Consider the following 20,098-nt stretch of genomic DNA (forward strand, 5'->3'; position numbering starts at 1 on the left):
GTTTAGTCTGATGGAACCCATCCTGAATACAGTGAAGGCCTAAAGTTTCATTTTTGTACAATAAACTATGTGTTAATGTAGCTCTGAACAACAGTTCCTTTGTTGTCGTAGCATCTTACTTTACACTTAAAAAATTAACCAAAACCAACTATGTTTGTCAAAGCTTCCTAATTTCCCAAACCCTTTATGTGCTACAAGTATATAGTTCATTATTTTAAAGGCCAAGTTATGTCCTAAAACAGGTGGGCACTGATGTTTCAGGAAGTATGACTGAGACAGGGGGGAATAGTGCATTTTCTGCAATAGTGCATTTGTTATTATTAGTAATGAATTTAATAAGATCCACCAGGATAGTATGACTTTTTTATGATTAACATTTTATTGAAATTTCAGATGGTGCACAATACAAGCATATATGTTGATAAGGATGGTTAGACATCCAGCAGCATCAGTGTTTATACTAGTATGGAAAGTGTGAGGATATCCGCAGTACATATTGTCCACTATCAAAGAGAAACAAAGACAGACCACAGAGGCAAAGAAGCAAACCGCCAAACCAACAGAAACAGAACTGAGAAAACAAAAAAACCCAAAACAAAACAAAAAAACCACATGAAACAAAACTATATCATAGCACGTTGCATACTCAGCGATACTGGGCGCAGCGTTGATAATGAAGGGGCACTAATATGAACCCCCACCATAGATGAAGAAAAGGCTGACATGCAAGGAACCGAGGTAGTGATACTGAGAGGTACATGTAAACTTCTGGGACCCTGTGCCCCATCCTGTCATGTCCCTTAGTCCTACCCCCTAATGGCAGCTAGATAACGTTCCCATTTCAGATTGAAACTCTCCACCCTATTCATGAGTCTGTATGACAAGCCTTCCAGTGCTGCTAGCCTACCCAACTGGTTGTGCCATAGATTGATAGAGGGGGGTAATAATAAGTGTACGGCCCAGCATCAATGCAGTCTGTACCCATTCTGCATCATGGGATGGAAGGTCCTCGAGTAAGGAGGGGTTAGGATGACATGACTTTAAAACCAGCAGATTTTTTAACTTTCACATCCTCAAATGTAAGATCACATTTTTTCAGTGGAAAATGCCCAGAAAGAGGAAACATGCTGACACATAATCTATATAAATATCTATCTACATCTGTATAAACCAGATATCCCTGAAGCTTTCTGCTTCTGTCAGCATCTTTCCTCTTTCTGGGTATTTCCCACTGAAAAAATGTGATCTTACATTTGAGGATATTTGTAGCTCTTTGAGTCTTGCATATGATCCCTGAAGGGCACGTCAGATACAATATCTTTTTATTTGGTTTTATTCATTTTTTTTATCTTTATTTAACCAACCTGGTTAAATAAACCAACCAACCTGGTTAAATAAAGGAGGAACTGTGCTGCCCTCCAACACATCTGTCAGGCTTTCACGTGTGCAGAAATTCACTACCACTGATTGTGAAACAAAAACTGATGGTTTTAACAGAATATGTACAAGCTGGAGGTACTGGAATATGTTGTGTGGTTACATACATTCAATTTTCCCCCACATAAGCTTTGTGTCATAAACTGCCAGGTCTATTATTAGAAATAAACGGATGTTTGTGGGTAAATAGAACAGATTTTGTCAGTTTGTCTGTCAATCACATCACATGTTGTTTTCAGCATCAGTGAGCTGTAGTTTTATCAGCACAGACAGCAACAATACAACACAGTGGCTGCATCCCAAGTCTCTTAAATTGCATCCACGTTTCCCTCACTTGCGTCTTAGTCCTTCCTGCTGTGGATGCAAGGAGAGACGCAAGGAAACCAAGCAAGGAGAGAAGAAACGAGGAAATTTGTTTTAAGAGACATGAGACGTCCTCTCCTCTAAAACGTCATGTGAAGCGACGTCCGTTTCTGGTGATGGCGACAGCTGATCACAGCTGGATCAGCTGTCAGTCGGCTTTAACAGCTGTTGAAACTTCTGATGGAGTTTGTGTCTGCACACGTGCACTATGTTAATACTAATAAAGGTTCACAGTTATCACCGCTAGAGCAGCTGTTTCCTCTCTGCAGCCTGTTACCTGTTCAACAAACACTTAAATAAAAACCTGCATTCTGCATTTATACTGTGTCCTGCTCAGACGCACAGGAACCATTTCTACTGACAGAATGCGTTTATACTATTTATTGATTATTTGCATCTGTATTTTTTGATAATCCTGATAGTGAATTCATCATTCAATAACCCAGAATATGATCAGGGTATCTTCTGAACACTGAAAAATATGTATTTGGCTAAATGTTTCAGGACAAATTTTCAGCCTCACATGTGACTGAATGGAAATGACGATAAATGATGTAAAATATAAATGTGTTTAACTGTTATTATGGATCAAATTAAAGTCAGGAAGAGTCTGTCTGTCAGCAAGAAACAGTTTAATGGAGGAAATAACATCATGAAAAAAAATCTTTCTAATAAATGAAGAAAGTTGTTTATGATTCTTTTGTTGATCAGACCGACAATTAACAGACTTTTAACTATATGATGAATCAGAAAACAAATAAAACATAAAACTTGGGAATGATACACTTAAATTAAATCTGTAATCTGTCTCCTCTTCAGTATGAAACTGCAGTGATGTATCAAATCAGTCTGATCAGCTGCAGCGTCCAATCAATAACTGATTTCCAATAAGGGGGCGTGTCAGCCCGTAAAAGACTTCCGTGAAGGCTGCTCTCGTGTTTCCTCGTTCCTCAGAGACCCCTCCTCGCTCCTTGCTCCTAGGAGCAGAATAAGAGACTTGGGACGCCTGTCAAAATGGCGCATCAGGAAGAACTTCCAGTTCAGGTGAGGGGCAAGGAGCGAGGAGACATAAATTAAGAGACTTGAGATGTATCCAGTGTGTGTGTGTTTGTTTGTTTGTGTCTTTTTGGTTTATAACAGCGGTTGGCAACCAGCTTATTAGGTGTAAACTGGTCGAGGGTGCTGACATTCACTAAACTTTTATATTAAATTCTTATTTCTTATTGCTTCTTTCAATTTGTTTGAATATCTATTGGTAACACTTGACTTTAACACCGTTCCCATTTATCATTTATAGGTTGTATATTGATATTTAATAAATGTTATAACTCCTGTTGGCACCCAGAAGTGTTTGCTGCTGTATAAACTGATAATGAATGAATGACAATATAGTAAAACTCAGTTATACTAATATAAAATATGTCTTCATAGAAGAACTTATACTAAATACTGAGAATTAATAAAATGTCTTTATACCTTATAACTATATATTAAATGCTTATATGTTGCTCATAAATGGGGTAAAGTGATTATTCTTATCTTCAGTCAGCAGCTTCATCATGAAACCACTGATCTACACACATTAATATTACACTTGTTGTGTTCATATATGTTAGACTGTGTGTATGTATTTATTTAATCGTCATTGTTGGATATCTCCTGGGATATTATACAGTATGTACAGTACAGTAAGATTTGTATGAGGTCAATATATTGTGCTACTGACATACTGGAATGTTTGGTTTTTTGGTGTTTAATGTGTCTGAATAATTCCAAAATAGAATTATTCATTCATTAATGTACCCTCAACCACCACCATCATCATCATGTCGCAAACAGAGAGGAAGAGAGAAAGAGGAAGAGGAAGGAATGTTAACTTAAAGCATTGTCAGCTTCCTGATTGATCAGACAGACATATAGAGGCAGTTCTCTGACAGTTTGATGATTTTCTGCATCAGGATCAAACTCAGAATGAATATCCACCATGTTCTGTTCTTCTGCTTCTTATCAGGTGAGGACTGATTACCTGACTGTGTCTGTAAAGCTGCAGCACAAACTGCTTCTGGACATTCATTGTGTTCATTTTAACAAATGTCAGATTTGTAACACACAAGTTTTCATGTTGCTGTCATGTTAATTAGTTTTCCTGTCGTTCTCTAAATGATTCTGTTACTAATTACAACATCTCTATAATCTAATCTTGTAATTTAACTAAACTAAATATAATTAACAAAACATATGAACCATCCATCATGAATATTTGATGCTCATTAATGTGTTTGATATTAGAAAGTATGAAAGAAAAACATTGAAAAACAGACGTTACACAGAGACACTGTGACTACAACTGCAGCTACAAGTAGAACAACAGCAACTGCTGTACAGTCAGTGAAAACTTTGCTAATGGCTGCCTCTGTATCATCTCTGCTTCTCTGTGAACTGATGGATTAGCCCTCATTAATCTGCAGTCTGTTTACAGTAAGTCTACAATACACAAAGTATTGATCATCAGTATTCACTGTTCATCTTTCCAACAGCACTGCAGGATGGAAACACTGGACTCGTCAATGCAATAAACCTTTTTGCTGGAGCTGAAGGAGGAAGTGGCTTAATTATTTGCCACTTGACTTCATCTGGAAGCACCAAGTTCTTCTGTAAAGGAAAATGTAAAGAAGAAGACATTCTCATTAAAACAGATGATGTCACAGCTCAGAGTGGCAGATACAGCATCAAATATAAAGACGGATCTTCTGGAAGAAGAACTGTGACTGTGACCTTCACACAGCTGACCAAGTCAGACTCAGGACGGTACAGATGTGGTTTGGGTGGATCTTCAGTCCCAGATGCTTACACTGACTTTGACATCACAGTTATAGATGGTGAGTTTCTACTGAAAGTCATAAAACCTGATATATTTACTATGTTCATCCCATTTAATGATTCTGAAGCTTAAGAATAAATGAAGTCAGATTGAATTTAATTAAATTGTTGAAGAATGTGAGACGTTTATGATATATTGACTCAGTGTATCAATGTTGGATGAAATCATGACTCCAGCAGTCAGACTGGTTGAACTGGGCAGCTCCCAGTGTGACTCTGTGGATCTGTGTAAATGTGAAGCAGGAAATATTGTGATCAGACTGCAGCATCTTACAGGAAGTACAGACAGTAACTGTTGATTGTTCATCTTTTCAGCGGCAACATTGGGTGACAACACTCGTTTCATCCGTGCAGGAACTGTGGGAGGAAATATCACAAAAGGATGCATCGATACTGTCAATGTAACCAGGAAGTTCTTCTGTAAGGATGAATGTAAAAAAGAAGAAGACATCCTGGTTAAAACAGAAGAGAACAGAGCTCAGAATGGCAGATACAGCATTGAATATAGAGAAGGATCTACATATGGACTGTATTTGACCATCACACAGCTGAAGAAGTCAGACACAGGACGGTACAGGTGTGGTTACGGCAGAGCTTCGTCTCCAGATTCATCTGACACGTTCCAGATCTTTGTTGTAGATGGTGAGTTATATATTTAATTTTCTGTCCACATTCTGTTCAATGAATATCAATTGTTAGATGGTTAAATATGAAAAGTTGTCACATTTTCATTTAAAATAAGAAAGAATTAATTTTGGGGGTGACCTGATAGCTGAGTGGTTATCACATGGACACTAACGCCCTGAGCAGCGAGTCCTCAGTTTGATTCTGAGCTGGCCGAACAGTTTGCTGCATGTCATCCCTCTACTCCCCACATGTTCTTTCTCTCTCCACTATCACTATCAAATAAATCGATAAAATGCCAAAGAAACAATCTTAAAAAATGAATTTTGAATACAACATTTAAAGAGTGGATGACAGACAGAAAACAAATATCTGTTTTTTCGGGTTACAGCCAGAAGTTGATTTGTGACAACAAGAGGAGTGCTGAGGTTGGCAGAGTCATACTAGTTGTCCAAATAACAATACTTGTTAGTGATTAATAGAACATATCTTAATTATTTACTTCATTAACATATTCAATGCTGCGTATTTCTTGTGTATGTGATGGATGCTGTCAATATGATCTTTCTGTCTAGAGCAGCATTTCATTTCTCTGCATTATTGATTCAGTATCTGATTGTTTCAATATGTTTTCATTGTTCACAGCTCCAACCACTTCAAAACCAAACCGGACTCTCCGACCTTTTCCAACATCAGTCCCATCAGCCTCCACACCAACAACAACACAGAGTTTAATCTCCAGTTCAGGAAGCTTCACACCTTCATCATATTTCCCTGAAACCACAAAGCAGTTTACAGGTACAGGACAGTTCATGTCTGTCCATCTGTCCATCACTGTCTCTCTGCAACAAAACATCCTCTTAAAACAGTCAAATTCAGCATAACAATGTTGTCTAATAAGAATAACAAGAAGGTCCAACATGTGTTTCAGCACATAAGACAGTTCAGCACCTAGAAGAAAACATTTCACTTTCAATTTTACAATAAATTTCCTTGTTATCTTCACATCTAATGTTTAAACACGTCCTACGTTTCTAATGATGTAAGATAATTATTAACATGTGATGTCAGCACATGACAAGTCAAGAAACATTCAGATCAAAGACTTTGGGATTTTTTTTCAACAGAAGATCTCATTTTTGATAAAGGTTCCCTGTGTAGTTTTCTTGTAAACAAGGTTATATTTATATTCAGTGTTACTCACCAAAACATGCTGAGTGTATCCTTTAGGTCCAACATAAGTGTTGAATATGTTTCCTCAATCATAAAATATTTGTAAAGCTGATTATATTAAGTATTTTAAATATTGCATTGCTTGTAGTCTTCTTCTCTCCTGCTTTTGTTGGTGCATTGCTGTGTTTCTGGGCAGGTTCCTGCATCCTGTAGATCAGTGGGATGATGTGAAACCACTGGCAGGATTGTGTATCACGTCAACCACGTGTGCACAATGTAGACCTGCATGTAAAAACAAGCTACTTGTGGTCAAAAACACATCCCCCTACTCTCTTTTTCCACATGTCCTGTCTCTCTCCACTATCACTATCAAATAGAGCCATAAAATGTCCAAAACATATGTTAAAAAAAAGGAATATTGGATACAAAATTTAAAGACTGGATGGAAATGACATGACAGAAACAAATATTTGTTTTTTCGGGTTACAGCCAGAAGTTGATTTGTGACAACAAGAGGAGTGCTGAGGTTGGCAGAGTCATACTAGTTGTCCAAGTAACAATACTTTTTAGTGATTAATAGAACATATCTTAATCATTTACTTCATTGACATATTTAATGCTGTGTATTTCTTGTGTATGTGATGGATGCTGTCAATATGATCTTTCTGTCTAGAGCAGTATCTCATTTCTCTGCATTATTGATTCAGTATCTGATTGTTTCAATGTGTTTTCATTGTTCACAGCTCCAACCACTTCAAAACCAAACCGGACTCTCCAACCTTTTCCAACATCAGTCCCATCAGCCTCCACACCAACAACAACACAGAGTTTAATCTCCAGTTCAGGAAGCTTCACACCTTCATCATCTTTCCCTGAAACCACAGAGCAGTTTACAGGTACAGGACAGTTCATGTCTGTCCATCTGTCCATCACTGTCTCTCTGCAACAAAACGTCCTCTTAAAACAGTCAAGTACAGACAGTAACTGTTGATTGTTCAACTTTTCAGCTGCAACGTTGGGTCAAAACACCAGTTCCTCCCGTGCAGAAACTGTGGGAGGAAGTGTCACACAAGAATGCCTCAATACTGTCTATGGAAGCAGGAAGTTCTTCTGTAAGGATGAATGTAAAAAAGAAGAAGACATCCTGGTTGACACAGAAGAGAACAGAGCTCAGAATGGCAGATACAACATTGAATATAGAGAAGGATCTGTATTTGGACTGTATGTGACCATCACACAGCTGAAGAAGTCAGACACAGGACGGTACAGCTGTGGTTACGGCAGAGCTTCGTCTCCAGATTCATCCTACACGTTCTCGATCTTTGTTGTCGATGGTGAGTTATATATTTAATTTTCAGTCCACATTCTGTTCAATGAATATCAATTGTTAAATGGTTAATATTATGAAAAGTTGTCATATTTTCATTTCAAATAAAAAAGAATGAATTTTGGGGGTGACCTGATAGCTGAGTGGTTATCACATGGACACTAACGCCCTGAGCAGCGAGTCCTCAGTTTGATTCCCAGCTGGCTGGACTGTCTGCTGCATGTCATCCCTCTACTCCCCACATGTCCTGTCTCTCTCCACTATCGCTATCAAATAAAGGCATAAAAAAGAAATAATCTAAAAAAAAAAAAAATTTTGAATACAAAATTTAAAGAGTGGATGGAAATGACATGACAGAAACAAATATCTCTTTTTTAGGGTCACAGCCAGAAGTGATTTGTGACAACAAGAGGAGTGCTGAGGTTGGCGGAGTCATAGTAGTTGTCCAAATAATAATACTTTTTAGTGATTAATAGAACATATCTTAATCATTTACTTCATTAACATATTTAATGTTGCATATTTCTTGTGTATGTGATGGATGCTGTCAATATGATCTTTCTGTCTAGAACAGCATCTCATTTTTCTGCATTATTGATTCAGTATCTGATTGTTTCAATGTGTTTTCATTGTTCACAGCTCCGACCACTTCAAAACCAAACCGGACTCTCCGACCTTTTCCAACATCAGTCCCATCAGCCTCCACACCAACAACAACACAGAGTTTAATCTCTAGTTCAGGAAGCTTCACACCTTCATCATCTTTCCCTGAAACCACAGAGCAGTTTACAGGTACAGGACAGTTCATGTCTGTCCATCTGTCCATCACTGTCTCTCTGCAACAAAACGTCCTCTTAAAACAGTCAAATTCAGCATAACAACGTTGTCTAATAAGAATAACAAGATGGTCCAACATGTGTTTCAGCACATAAGACAGTTCAGCACCTAGAAGAAAACATTTCACATTTAATTTTACAATAAATTTCTTTGTTATCTTCACGTCTAATGTTTAAACACATCCTACGTTTCTAATGATGTAAGATCATTATTAACATGTGATGTCAGCACATGACAAGTCAAGACACATTCAGACCAAAGACTTTGGGATTTTTTTTCAACAGGAAGATCTCATTTTTGATAAAGGTTCCCTGTGTAGTTTTCTTGTAAACAAGGTTATATTTATATTCAGTGTTACTCACCAAAACATGCTGAGTGTATCCTTTAGGTCCAACATAAGTGTTGAATATGTTTCCTCAATGATAAATATTTGTAAAGCTGATTATATTAAGTATTTTAAATCTTGCATTGCTTGTGGTCTTCTTCTCTCCTGCTTTTGTTGGTGCATTGCTGTGTTTCTGGGCAGGTTCCTGCATCCTGTAGATCAGTGGGATGATGTGAAACCACTGGCAGGATTGTGTATCACGTCAACCACGTGTGCACAACGTAGATCCACACGTAAAAACAAGCTACTTGTGGTCAAAAACTCCACAGGGAGCCTTTAAGCTTCTAATACAAGACAAAAGATCCCAGACTTTTAAACTTGTACATATCTCTCTCTCTCTTCCTTCCCAACCAGATTCCTATGTCCCTCAACCAGGTTACTTCTTGCCTCCAGCTGTAATCGTGCCTGTGATTGTTGTGCTGTTGGCTGTTGTTCTGCTGCTCCTCTACAAACTGAAGACGAGGAGGAACTCTGATTTGAACACCAGAGGAACCTCAGACAGCAGAAACATCGTGGTGACTTTCAATAACAATGTATGTCTCATTCAATTCAATTCAAAAAATCTTTATTCATCCCTCAAGGGGGAAGCACATTTGCAAACAAGTACACATATAAAATTCATTCACACACATTTGAAAATCTACAAAATACAAATATGACAATGTCAGAAAGAGTTTAAACACACAAGGAATAATGGCAGTTAACATGTTAACTCTTACTGTTGGCAGACATTTTATTTTTGCAGTTAGGAACAAACAATCTCATGTCTGCAACTACTTCACTACTGTGTACAAAGTATAATTAAATAAAATCACAGTTACTGTTAATAGACCTCTGGCCTGCCGAGTTGTTATCACTAAAATATCAGCAAACAATTGAAGAACACAATATCTGGGCTGTTACCATGGTTACTGCTATATTTTAGGTTTGATGTCATTCCTGTTTTATTTTCAGTTATCTGTCATCAATGAGAACCGTCCTGTCATCAATGAGAACTGTCCCCCAGTCTCCTCGTGTGAAGACAACGTCTACCAGAACCTGGATCCAGACAGCAGCGATCCGGACCAAAACTACTCTGCACTCACAGCAAACAAATGATAATGTTTGGATTTGGATCTGGATTCTGTACTGTGCAGGTTAACATGTGCTACAAAGTTCCAGTTTGTTCTACTTTCTTTCTTCTTTTTGTTTAATCGGCAGATATTAACTATAAACATGCTATTTTTCACCTCTATGCTGATGATACACAACTGATCATGTTTCTTCTTACTTATTCTGAAATGTTCATTCTGTCTTCAAAAATGTAGATGTTATTTGATATTGTTCTTCTACCCTTTGAGCCAACTCCGTCTCCTAGAAATGATGTTCATATTTGACTAAATTGCATATTACAGTGCATTTAAAAAGTATTCAGACTCTACTTTTTCACATTTTGTTATGTTGCAGCCTGATGCTAAAATCATTTAACCCTCCTATTGTGTTAGGGTCAAATTTAACTGGTTTTCATGTTTAGATGTGTGAAACATACTTTTAATTTTTCTGATCTAAACAAGGCTTCATTACATCTTCTACAATGGCCTACTGAATACATTTTCTTTTGTTAATGTATCTTAAATGTAATTGAATTTTTATTTTACAGCACAGACACTCCTGAGCCTTTTTCACAATAACATCTGTACTGTCACTAAATCTCAATCTGTCATCAAACACAGTTCCCAAGTATTTGTAGGTCTGGACGAGTTCAACACTTACTGAAGTCAAGAATGATTGTTGGAACTGTCTGTGTGTTCTATTGAGATTACTATTTCTTTAGTTTTGAACACATTTAAATCTAAAAAAGATCTCAATCTCTAGACGGCACATGACTGCTGCTCCAGCAGCAATAGGAAGGTCTGTGTCCACCATAGTGAATCATTTTACAGCCAGTATGTGTGTACTGTATTTCCTCTAATAGTGGCTGGTTGTCAATTAAAAGCCAGGTCTCCGATAATGGCAGGGGTTTGGTCGACACAAACAAATAAAAGCCGGCCCCAAAAAGAGGCCGGGGTTGATAAAAAAGGTGGATAAACTCCTGGTGCCTGTTATATAATGTGCATGCCAGTTAAGCATAAATAATAGTTTCCTGGATGTAACTCCAGTTCTATGAGTACATGTGTGGTAATGCAGTGACAAAAATTTAACAGAGCAAACGGAAGCAGATCAGAAAGCGAGGAGGTTTTGTACTAAAATATGAGCAAATATACTTAGGGTTAGGGTTATACAGAGGGAGTTATAAATAAAGGCCTCTCTCCTATATAAGTCTACTTCCAATAAAGGCCAGGTACCCTCTGCAGTTGAGGTAAACAACTATTAGAGGAAATATAGTAGTATTGAAAAAGACACTTACACACAGACAACTTTAACATTTGATTCAAATTATTGTTGCATCATACATTGTCCGGCCTGTAAACATTAAGTGTCATTTTATAATGTGAAAAAAATGAGAAGCTTTTAATGAGGTTTATCAGAACTTCTTTAAATTCTTGCTAAATTCACTTAAAGGACTCAGTTTCTTGACAGTGTGGAGCTTCAGGAACCCAGTCTCTTTATTCAGAAAACCTCTTCTGATACTCTTAGATCATATAATTAATTTCATATCCCCATTTTCATGGTTGACGTGCTGTTTGTCCACATTTGGCCAGTTTGTACTGTAACAAACCAGTTAAGACAACAGAAAGCAGAACCCTCATGCAGACACTCTGACAGGCTGGTTGAGTGAAAGACAGTTTTACTTTTAAATTCAATAAACAGACTTCTAGTCGACAATCTCAACTCAAGGCAGTGAAGCAGGAAGGCAGGTGACCACAGACACACAGCAGGTCAAACTGGATCAGCACAGTAGCTTTGCAACACAGAGGATCTGGAAAACTGGTAGTGACCATATGACCATGTTTATTTTGCTCTGATCCTCTAATGAATGATTACATTTGACCTACTTTAGCTAGGTTAAGTTTGATTTTACTGTTTTCTTGACCGAATCTTTTTCCCAACACACTAAAATAATTAATTTCAAGCTTCAAATCAGTGTTCATGTCTGACACTTTCAGAGTTTTAATAAATGCTCTTGGTAGATGTATTTCTTAGGCAAGTAAAGTTTATATATGTATAAACCACCATAAATCTTAAATTAATTTGCAAATAGCTGTGTTAATCTACAAAAAAAGAGAGAAAAAGCTATACAAACAGATAAGGAATGATAGTAATATAAATATGTCTTCATAGGAGAAGTTATAACAAATAATGGGAATTAATAAAATGTCTTTATACTTTATAACTATATATTAAATGTTTATATGGTGCTCATAAAAGGGGTAAAGTGATTATCCTTATCTTCAGTCAGCTTCATCATGAAACCACTGATCCACACATATCAATATTACACTTATGTCCATATAGGTTAGACTGTGTGTATGTATTTATTTCATCTTACATTTAGATACATTTACATTTTCCATTAAGCAGACGCTTTTATCCAAAGCAACGTACATCTGAGACTGATACAACACAAGCAGGGATCTAGTCAGGAGAGAACAACGCGAGTATTAGTTTCTATCTATTGTGTAAAACACAATAATTAGTGTTTTTCACAGAGCTGTAACAGAATACACATGGCACAAATGACAGAGAGCATAAAAATATAGAACAAGGATTCTGTGACACCAATGTCATGTGATCTGACTAAATGTGTTTTCTGTCATCACTCACTGTGTTAAATGCTTTTCAGGAGGAAAGAAGTCCAGCTCCACCACCACCAGAGGTAAATCTATCAGTCAATCTACTATTCCAGTTTCAGATCAATAATAATGATACAAATCTTGTACATCTTGTAGATCCTCCTCTTTTCACCACTGTGAGGCTGACTGACATGTGATAAGAACAGAGGCCACTAGAGGTCGCTGCTCCGTCACTTTTCACTTCTATAATGTGTTCCATGTGAGATGACTGACTGAAGCTGTGTTTTTCTAACAGGAGCAGACCCTTATGTAGCAGGAACCGGGTCCATCAAACAAACAGTAACAATTACTTCATCAGTTTCTGGGAGAACTTTTGTCCCTCTGAGATTAGTTTGAACTTTCCTCTTGCTTGACTCACAATCTGTTATTTACTCACCTTTTCCTACTTAGACAGATTATTTATTATGTTTGATAAATGATGTTTGCTATTGATCCATTTCATTTACTGATATGTCAGATGTTCAAGTCTTTGTTTTAGATTATTTCTTTTGAATGATTTGATAAGTGATATAATTACTGTATTAGACTCATACTGATGATTGCATTTTATTGACTGCTTTTCACTTGTTCTCTAAAGAATAATTTAGATTCAGATTGTTTTAAGTTAAATGTTTCAGTTTCACTGTCTTGATTTTCATTTAAACATTAAGTTTGATTGCATTTTATTTATTCAGTTTATATTTTTATGCCGCATCTTGATTGTTCATTTTGAATTGATTTAAGAACATATTTACATCTTGATTTTAACCTTTAAGTTTTCCATCACTTGCATCTTTAATAATAGATTGATTCAACTTTGATTGAGTCAAACTCTGTACAGTTTTTATTCCATTGATTAAGATCTGTATTGTATTATGGATAATGTGACCAATATATGGTTAAAAAATAAAATACGTTAATACTACAGTATAAAGTAAGTGGTATTTTGATTTCATCATAAAGCATTTGGCAGTGATTACATTTCACAATTAGGTATTAGGTTGTCCAAGAATTTAAAAAAAAAAAAGTCCTCAAAGATCAGTCTATTTTTGGTTAAACAGGGTCAGAATGTGTTTTTGGTCTTAGCTAATATCAAACTTCTCCATAACTGCAGTCACTTCACACTCTGGCAGAGCTGGTAGAAAGTGAACGCTGAAGAACCAACTTAAACATATTTCAACCGTGCAATAATACACTTCAGACGTCAAAATATTTGACACATTTCCAGTAAACTATGTTCAGTGATCAATCCTACATAATTAATCTATAATTTATCAAGCTCAGATTGAACAAAGATGTATTGATTGTTTTCAATAGTATAGATATTATACTTCACTATACTTATTAATGAATTATAGATTCAAAATGTCACACAAACAGACAATGTATTTATGTAAATGACAAATCCTCATCAAAAAAATGTATCCCAGACTAACAGTGTCACTACTGTAATTTACTTTAACAGTTTGCTGTAAAAATTATTACAGTATTCTGCTGTAGAATGTGAGGTTTACACTTTGATACTGTGGCCAGGCCTGCTGTAATATACAAACTTGATTTTATTTTTCTCACGGAAACATGGTTACAGTCAGATGGCGCATCCCTCTTAATTGAAACATCACCTCTAAGTTATAACTTTATTCACTCGACCCGTGAAGGGAAGCGAGGAGGAGGGCTGGCTGCTATCTTCTCAGATAACGCCCAAGCTTTGGTGATTTTTCCTCTTTTGAATATCAGGCCATTATACTTGAAAGTCAAACTCCCATACTACTGGTCACAATCTATCGACCACCAAAGTATTCAGCCTCTTTTTTTACCTGAAATTGCGGATCTACTCTTAATCTGTGTTACCAACTATGACAGCATTCTCCTAACTGGTGACCTGAACTTGCATACTGATAATACCATTGACTGCAGGGCTGTGGATGTTTTACATTTTTTTGACTTAATGCAGCATGTTGCGGGGCCAACTCACAACTGCGGCCACACTTTAGATCTAGCGATTTCCAGAGGGTTGCGTACTGTGTCGATAGGATTGTTGACTTAGCTGTGTCAGACCACTACTCTTTGTTTTTTAATGTTATCATCTCAGGCTTGGAAAACAGACCTTAAAGTGTCGCTGATGGCTGCTAGCTGCTCCAACTGACTCCCATTCAAAAAGCCTCAACTTCTTTCTAGAAATACTAATTCAGTCATTGTTTTCAGGGAGCCATATTGGTCTGAAACTCTAAATTCAGGCCCTCTAATAAGTGTGCTGGTGGTCATTTTGGAAGTTATTGCTCTGTTAATAACATTTGAAGGCTTATAATAGCTTTGATGTCTGCAATGTGGGAATTCCCATTTGGGAATCGTTTTGCTTGTTCTATGGCAGTAATCTTTGTTGTCAGGTGAGATTTGTGCATCTTCCACTTAAACCCTTGTTAAGTGTGCTGCAATGACATCAGTAACAATGACATGAAATGCAACAATTGATTCAAATTACAAGCAGTCTGTTGATTTGGCCATTTCATGCAAAAAAGTTGTGGTTATTTGGCAAAATTGCAAGCTGTGGTAAGTATTGCAGAGATCTCTTGAATTTGCATTAATTATTGCAATCGCAAAATTGCAATTTCCTGGAGGGACTATTTAATCTGAGGATACATTGCTGCACCCTCTAAATGTGGTGTTGACTAAAGCATGACAGGCTGTAAAGTTTTACAAACACTCATCTAAAAATTACCTCACTATAACTGAGATGTAAACAGAGAACAGTGCGACGAAGAGCAGCACCTGTTCTCTGCACTGGTGCTGAATATTAACAAAGTTGGATAAACTACTTTTAACTTAGAATGTCATCAGTGGCACTATTCACACTTCCTCCTCTACTGTCCAGTGTGTTTGACTGATCAGCTATTTAACTGAGCTTTTATATCTGAACAATATACACTTGTTATTTCTTTCTAGCTATGTGGAAAAGTGTTTTCATATCACAGATGAAAAAAGGCATTAAAATGTGTCTTGTAATCAAAACATGAGATTCAGCTGCTATTAAAGAAACATATGTGCTGCTGAGTATTTACAAAAACAAAAAAATATCCAGACATAAAGCATGAACCACAGGTACATAATCTATATAAACCTTATATCCTGATTTGGGTGCAGCCCTGAAGCTTTCTGCTTCCATCAGCATGTTTTTCTTCCTCTTTCTGGGCATTTTCCACTGAAAAAATGCGGTCTTACATTTGAGGATGTGAAAATTAAAAGATGTGCTGGTTTTAAAGTCATGTCATCCTAGTGGATCTTATTGAGTTCATTACTAATAACAAATGTACTATTACAGTAAATGCACTATTCCCCCTTGTTTCAGTCATTCTTCCTGAAACATCAGTGCCCACCTGTTTTAGGACATAACTTGGCCTTTAAAATGATGAACTATATACTTGTAGCACAGAAAGGGTTTGGGAAAGTAGTGTACAGTAAGATGCTACCACAACAAAGGAACTGTTGTTCAGAGCTACATTAACACATAGTTTATTGTACAAAAATGAAACTTTAGGCCTTCACTGTATTCAGGATGGGTTCAATCAGACTAAACCAAACACACATTTGCATTTTCACACCATACATCTAAAAAGCAATTAGCATTGATCTCCAGACCGAAGTCTGAGTCAAATTCTGATACAGAATTTGTTGCAAGGTGTTTTAAAAGAGCGTCATTGCACCATTAGCGCCTTTTTTCTTACAGCTTACAGCACAAAGGCAACATTACTCAGCTTTTATAAAAACATTGAAACTTTTTAAAACTGATCAGGCCTGAAACATGCAGATCCCAGGCTTTATAGACCTCATCTATGTCAAATTATTTTGTGAGACAGGTCATGTGGTAGATTTATTGTAATAAATTTCAGTTTCCATTGACTTTTATTTGAAAAGTAAAATGTTTGCAAGTTTGTAGTTATTTCAGAAATAAATGCACAATGGAGCACGTGTAAATTTGTTCACGTTTTGTGGCTGTGTAAAGTAGTGCTGTCAAAAAATAAGCAAACAATTCCTTGGTTCTGATTCTGTTGCGGGTTTGACATATGCTGCTTCTGTACTGGCACCACAGCCTGTATATAAAGATGGATATCACTCGTTAGTTTCATTGGAGACAGTTTGAAGCCCAGAGCCGCAGCTTCTGGTCGGCGCCATCTTTTCAGTTTGGAGCCAGGTACTTCCAGATAAAGAGTGCGGGGTGTTGCCTTTCACGCTCTGGAAACACGCCCCGCTACCTTGGACCTGAGCACTAGCTTACTGGGAACACTGAGCGCTGCTCCCTTGGGTTACCAAGTGTTAGTTAGCTAGTGTTAGCCACTTTAGCTAAATTGTGCTAACAGGGCAGGTATCATAATCAAGTAACACTTATTAGAGGGTCTGAATTTAGAGATTCAGACCATAAAGGCTCCCTGAAAACAATGATTGACTTAGTATTTCTAGAGAGAAGTTGAGGCTTTTTGAATGGGAGTCAGTTGAAGCAACTAGTGGCCATCAGAGGCACCTTAAGGGTCTTCAGCCTCAAGATGTGGCAGCTGCTGATTAGTTTAAATTAAATGCTGAAGTGAGATAACTACCCTTGTCTGGCCCATCGACAGCAGCGTTTGTTCAGCCAAAGTGACACCTATGTCTGTTGCTTTCTATGTAAGAACAACCCAGTGGTGTCTAGACAGATGCCATCCTGATAGTGGAAACTGGAGCAAAGTGCATCAGACGGATTTAAAAGAGTTCAAGGGGACACATATTTGGCACATTTCCAGGTCTATATTTAAATTCTGGGGCTCTACTGGAATATTTTTGCATGATTTCCAGTTAAAAACTCCTCATTTATCTTAAACTGGCCCAGAGTCCTGCACTGGGGCGGGTAACCTCCAAAAAAGTTGTGTAAGGGGTAAAAGACATAATTATATAAATTCACCGGTACGGGTATGGGTAAAAATCAACTAAATGCAGGCGGGTAGCAGTTAGTGGATTACTATGAAACTTCAGAGTGTGTTGCAGACATATAAGGTTATAAGGCATAGAAGTGAGCAGCCATTATAACATTAGTATATACATCATTGAAGTGGAGCCTGCGGGGGAAGCATCGGGACCGTCAGGGTGAAACAGTCCTTGGAGCAGAGATGTGCAGAGAACCCAGTATTTATATTTGAAAGTGGAGAGAGGTTTAAAAATCCTGTTTTTGTTTGATTTTAGAAAATTAAAGTGTTACAATAAGTGTTCATGAATGAACTACCTTATGAAGGAGGTCTTCACACTGGGTCTCGAACTGGAGTCTCTAGATCATAGATGACTGCGCTGACTACTGAGCTAAAACTTTACTCATCACCTTGTTGCAGACAGACCTCTACCTATTTATACACCCATAACACAGAGACAGCACAGTGTGTAATGTGTAGAGAAGCCGATTCTTGCTTTGCACTTTTCATTTATTGCCTATTTTTCACAACCTAATTTTGTGGAAAGGAGAAGGGGAACAACAGGTTATGGAGAGTCCCTTGAGAGCACTTCACATGTGTCAGTAGCTCAGCTTTATTTCTCGAGAACACCCCCAACTCCAGGAGTGATGTCCAAATTAGGAAATGTGCGTCATGTAGCAGGTGGATGTGACTCCCCTCGTTGAGACCTGCTGATAGACGTCACAGCAGAGCAGAGGAGAGACACTGAGATAGTGATGTAACTGACCTGTCTGCTGGTATTTGAAATGTGTTTTTTTCCTGAAAAAAAAATTATTGAAATATTTGTATGAAACAAATATTTAAAAAAGAAAACACTATTTGTACTTTGCCAAATAATGTATTTGTATTCGAGCAGACCCCTACCATGGAGGAGCTGCTGTGTTCACCTGCACAGATAGGAAACGCCTCGGCTGACAGGATGTACCACTCTGTTTGAAAAAAAAAACTTCTTCTTTGTTTATAACAATGCTTGGCAACCAGTGTATTAGGTGCATTATCGCCACCTTCTGCTTTGGCGTGTGGACCAGAGATTAAATCCGACCCATTAATCCTGAACTCCAGTCTTCCTAAATTCTTCCTTCAGATATTGTCTTTGTTGATCATACTTTGTACTATCTATGATTATATGCATAAAAGTCTCCTCAGCCAGGTGGAAAAAATGTGTGCATATATTGGTATCAGCATCATATCGGCAAAAATGAGATGGAAAATATCGGCATATCGGATATCGACAAAAATCCAATATAGTGCATCCCCAGATATAAATGACAGATGAACAAAAAAACCTGAAAACGAACCCTTTAATCTAAACTGGTTGAGAATGCTGACATTCACTAAACTTTTACTTTGCTTCATTCAATTTAATATAAAAGGTTTAAGATTTAAAGTGACTTCAGTCAGAGCTGTTCTTACTGCACATCAAAACAGCTGCATCATGAATTTTACAGTTTACTTCTCCCAGAACTGCTGCAAGTGGTGTGAATGTTGCTGCTGCACAGAGCCTCGTGCCTCTAGAGGTCCTGCAGTCTTTCACTGTTTTCTTCACTGAATCTTTTTTTATTTCCCAACAAATTTCAAGTCAGCTTCAAGTCAGTGTTCATGTCTGACACTTTCAGAGTTCTAGTAAATGCTCTTGTTAGGTCTATTTCTTAGGCAAGTAAAGTCTACATATTTATAACCCATCATAAATCATGGATGCAGCTGTTCACATCATATGTTTCTTAATTTACAAATAGTTGTGTTATTCTACAGAAAAAGAAAGAAAAGAAATGAGCAATACATTTTAAAGCTCATGAGAAACCTTGAGAAGCAAATTAAAGGGAACAAACACATTCATTGGTGTGAGTTAACACCCAGGACACTTTGGTTCTAGAGGTTGTCTGAAGCATTTTAGAAATAAGGAAGTTTGCAGTCAGCAGTTTTGATATTAGTTTTACACAAAGAGGAACACACTCCTTTTTTCTCACCAAGTCTCAGTTAGAGCCAAAATATCTCTCACTGATCTATTTTTATTTTTCTGAAAGGCAAACGCTTCACTGAACATTTTCTTATTGCTTCTTTCAATTTGTTTGAATATCTATTGGTAACACTTGACTTTAACATCGTCCCCACATTTATCATTTATAAGTTGTATATTGATATTTAATAAATGGTTATAACTCCTGTTGGAACCCAGAAGTGTTTGCTGCTGTATAAACAGATAATGAATGACAATATAGTAAAACTCAGTTATAATAACATAAAATATGTCTTCATAGGAGAAGTTATAATAAATACTGAGAATTAATAAAATATCTCTATACCTTATAACTATATATTAAATGTTTATAAGATGCTCTACACACATTAA

The 20,098-nt window shown here is 37.1% G+C and overlaps 1 protein-coding gene across 14 annotated transcripts in view; it reads left to right on the top strand.

The window, feature by feature from the left end:
* The window catches only part of LOC121896021 (cell wall protein RBR3-like), a 58,957-nt gene extending 45,254 nt beyond the window's left edge, over positions 1 to 13,703 (top strand). For 9 of the 14 annotated variants that reach the window (XM_042409631.1, XM_042409630.1, XM_042409628.1 and 6 more), the window contains 7 exons: positions 5,950 to 6,102; positions 7,221 to 7,373; positions 7,485 to 7,811; positions 8,444 to 8,596; positions 9,381 to 9,559; positions 9,981 to 10,162; positions 12,790 to 13,703. In XM_042409631.1, coding sequence (XP_042265565.1) covers positions 5,950 to 6,102; positions 7,221 to 7,373; positions 7,485 to 7,811; positions 8,444 to 8,596; positions 9,381 to 9,559; positions 9,981 to 10,124 — 1,109 coding nt within the window. In that variant the 3' untranslated portion in view covers positions 10,125 to 10,162; positions 12,790 to 13,703. Of the gene's footprint in view, positions 1 to 2,658; positions 2,845 to 3,639; positions 3,812 to 4,337; positions 4,680 to 4,995; positions 5,323 to 5,949; positions 6,103 to 7,220; positions 7,374 to 7,484; positions 7,812 to 8,443; positions 8,597 to 9,380; positions 9,560 to 9,980; positions 10,163 to 12,789 lie in introns of those variants that run through there. The other 5 variants (XM_042409641.1, XM_042409642.1, XM_042409639.1 and 2 more) reach the window with 5 other exon arrangements.
* The last annotated feature ends 6,395 nt before the right edge of the window (positions 13,704 to 20,098 follow it).

Source organism: Thunnus maccoyii, chromosome 4 (genome assembly GCF_910596095.1).
Source record: "Thunnus maccoyii chromosome 4, fThuMac1.1, whole genome shotgun sequence".
NCBI lineage: Eukaryota > Metazoa > Chordata > Actinopteri > Scombriformes > Scombridae > Thunnus > Thunnus maccoyii.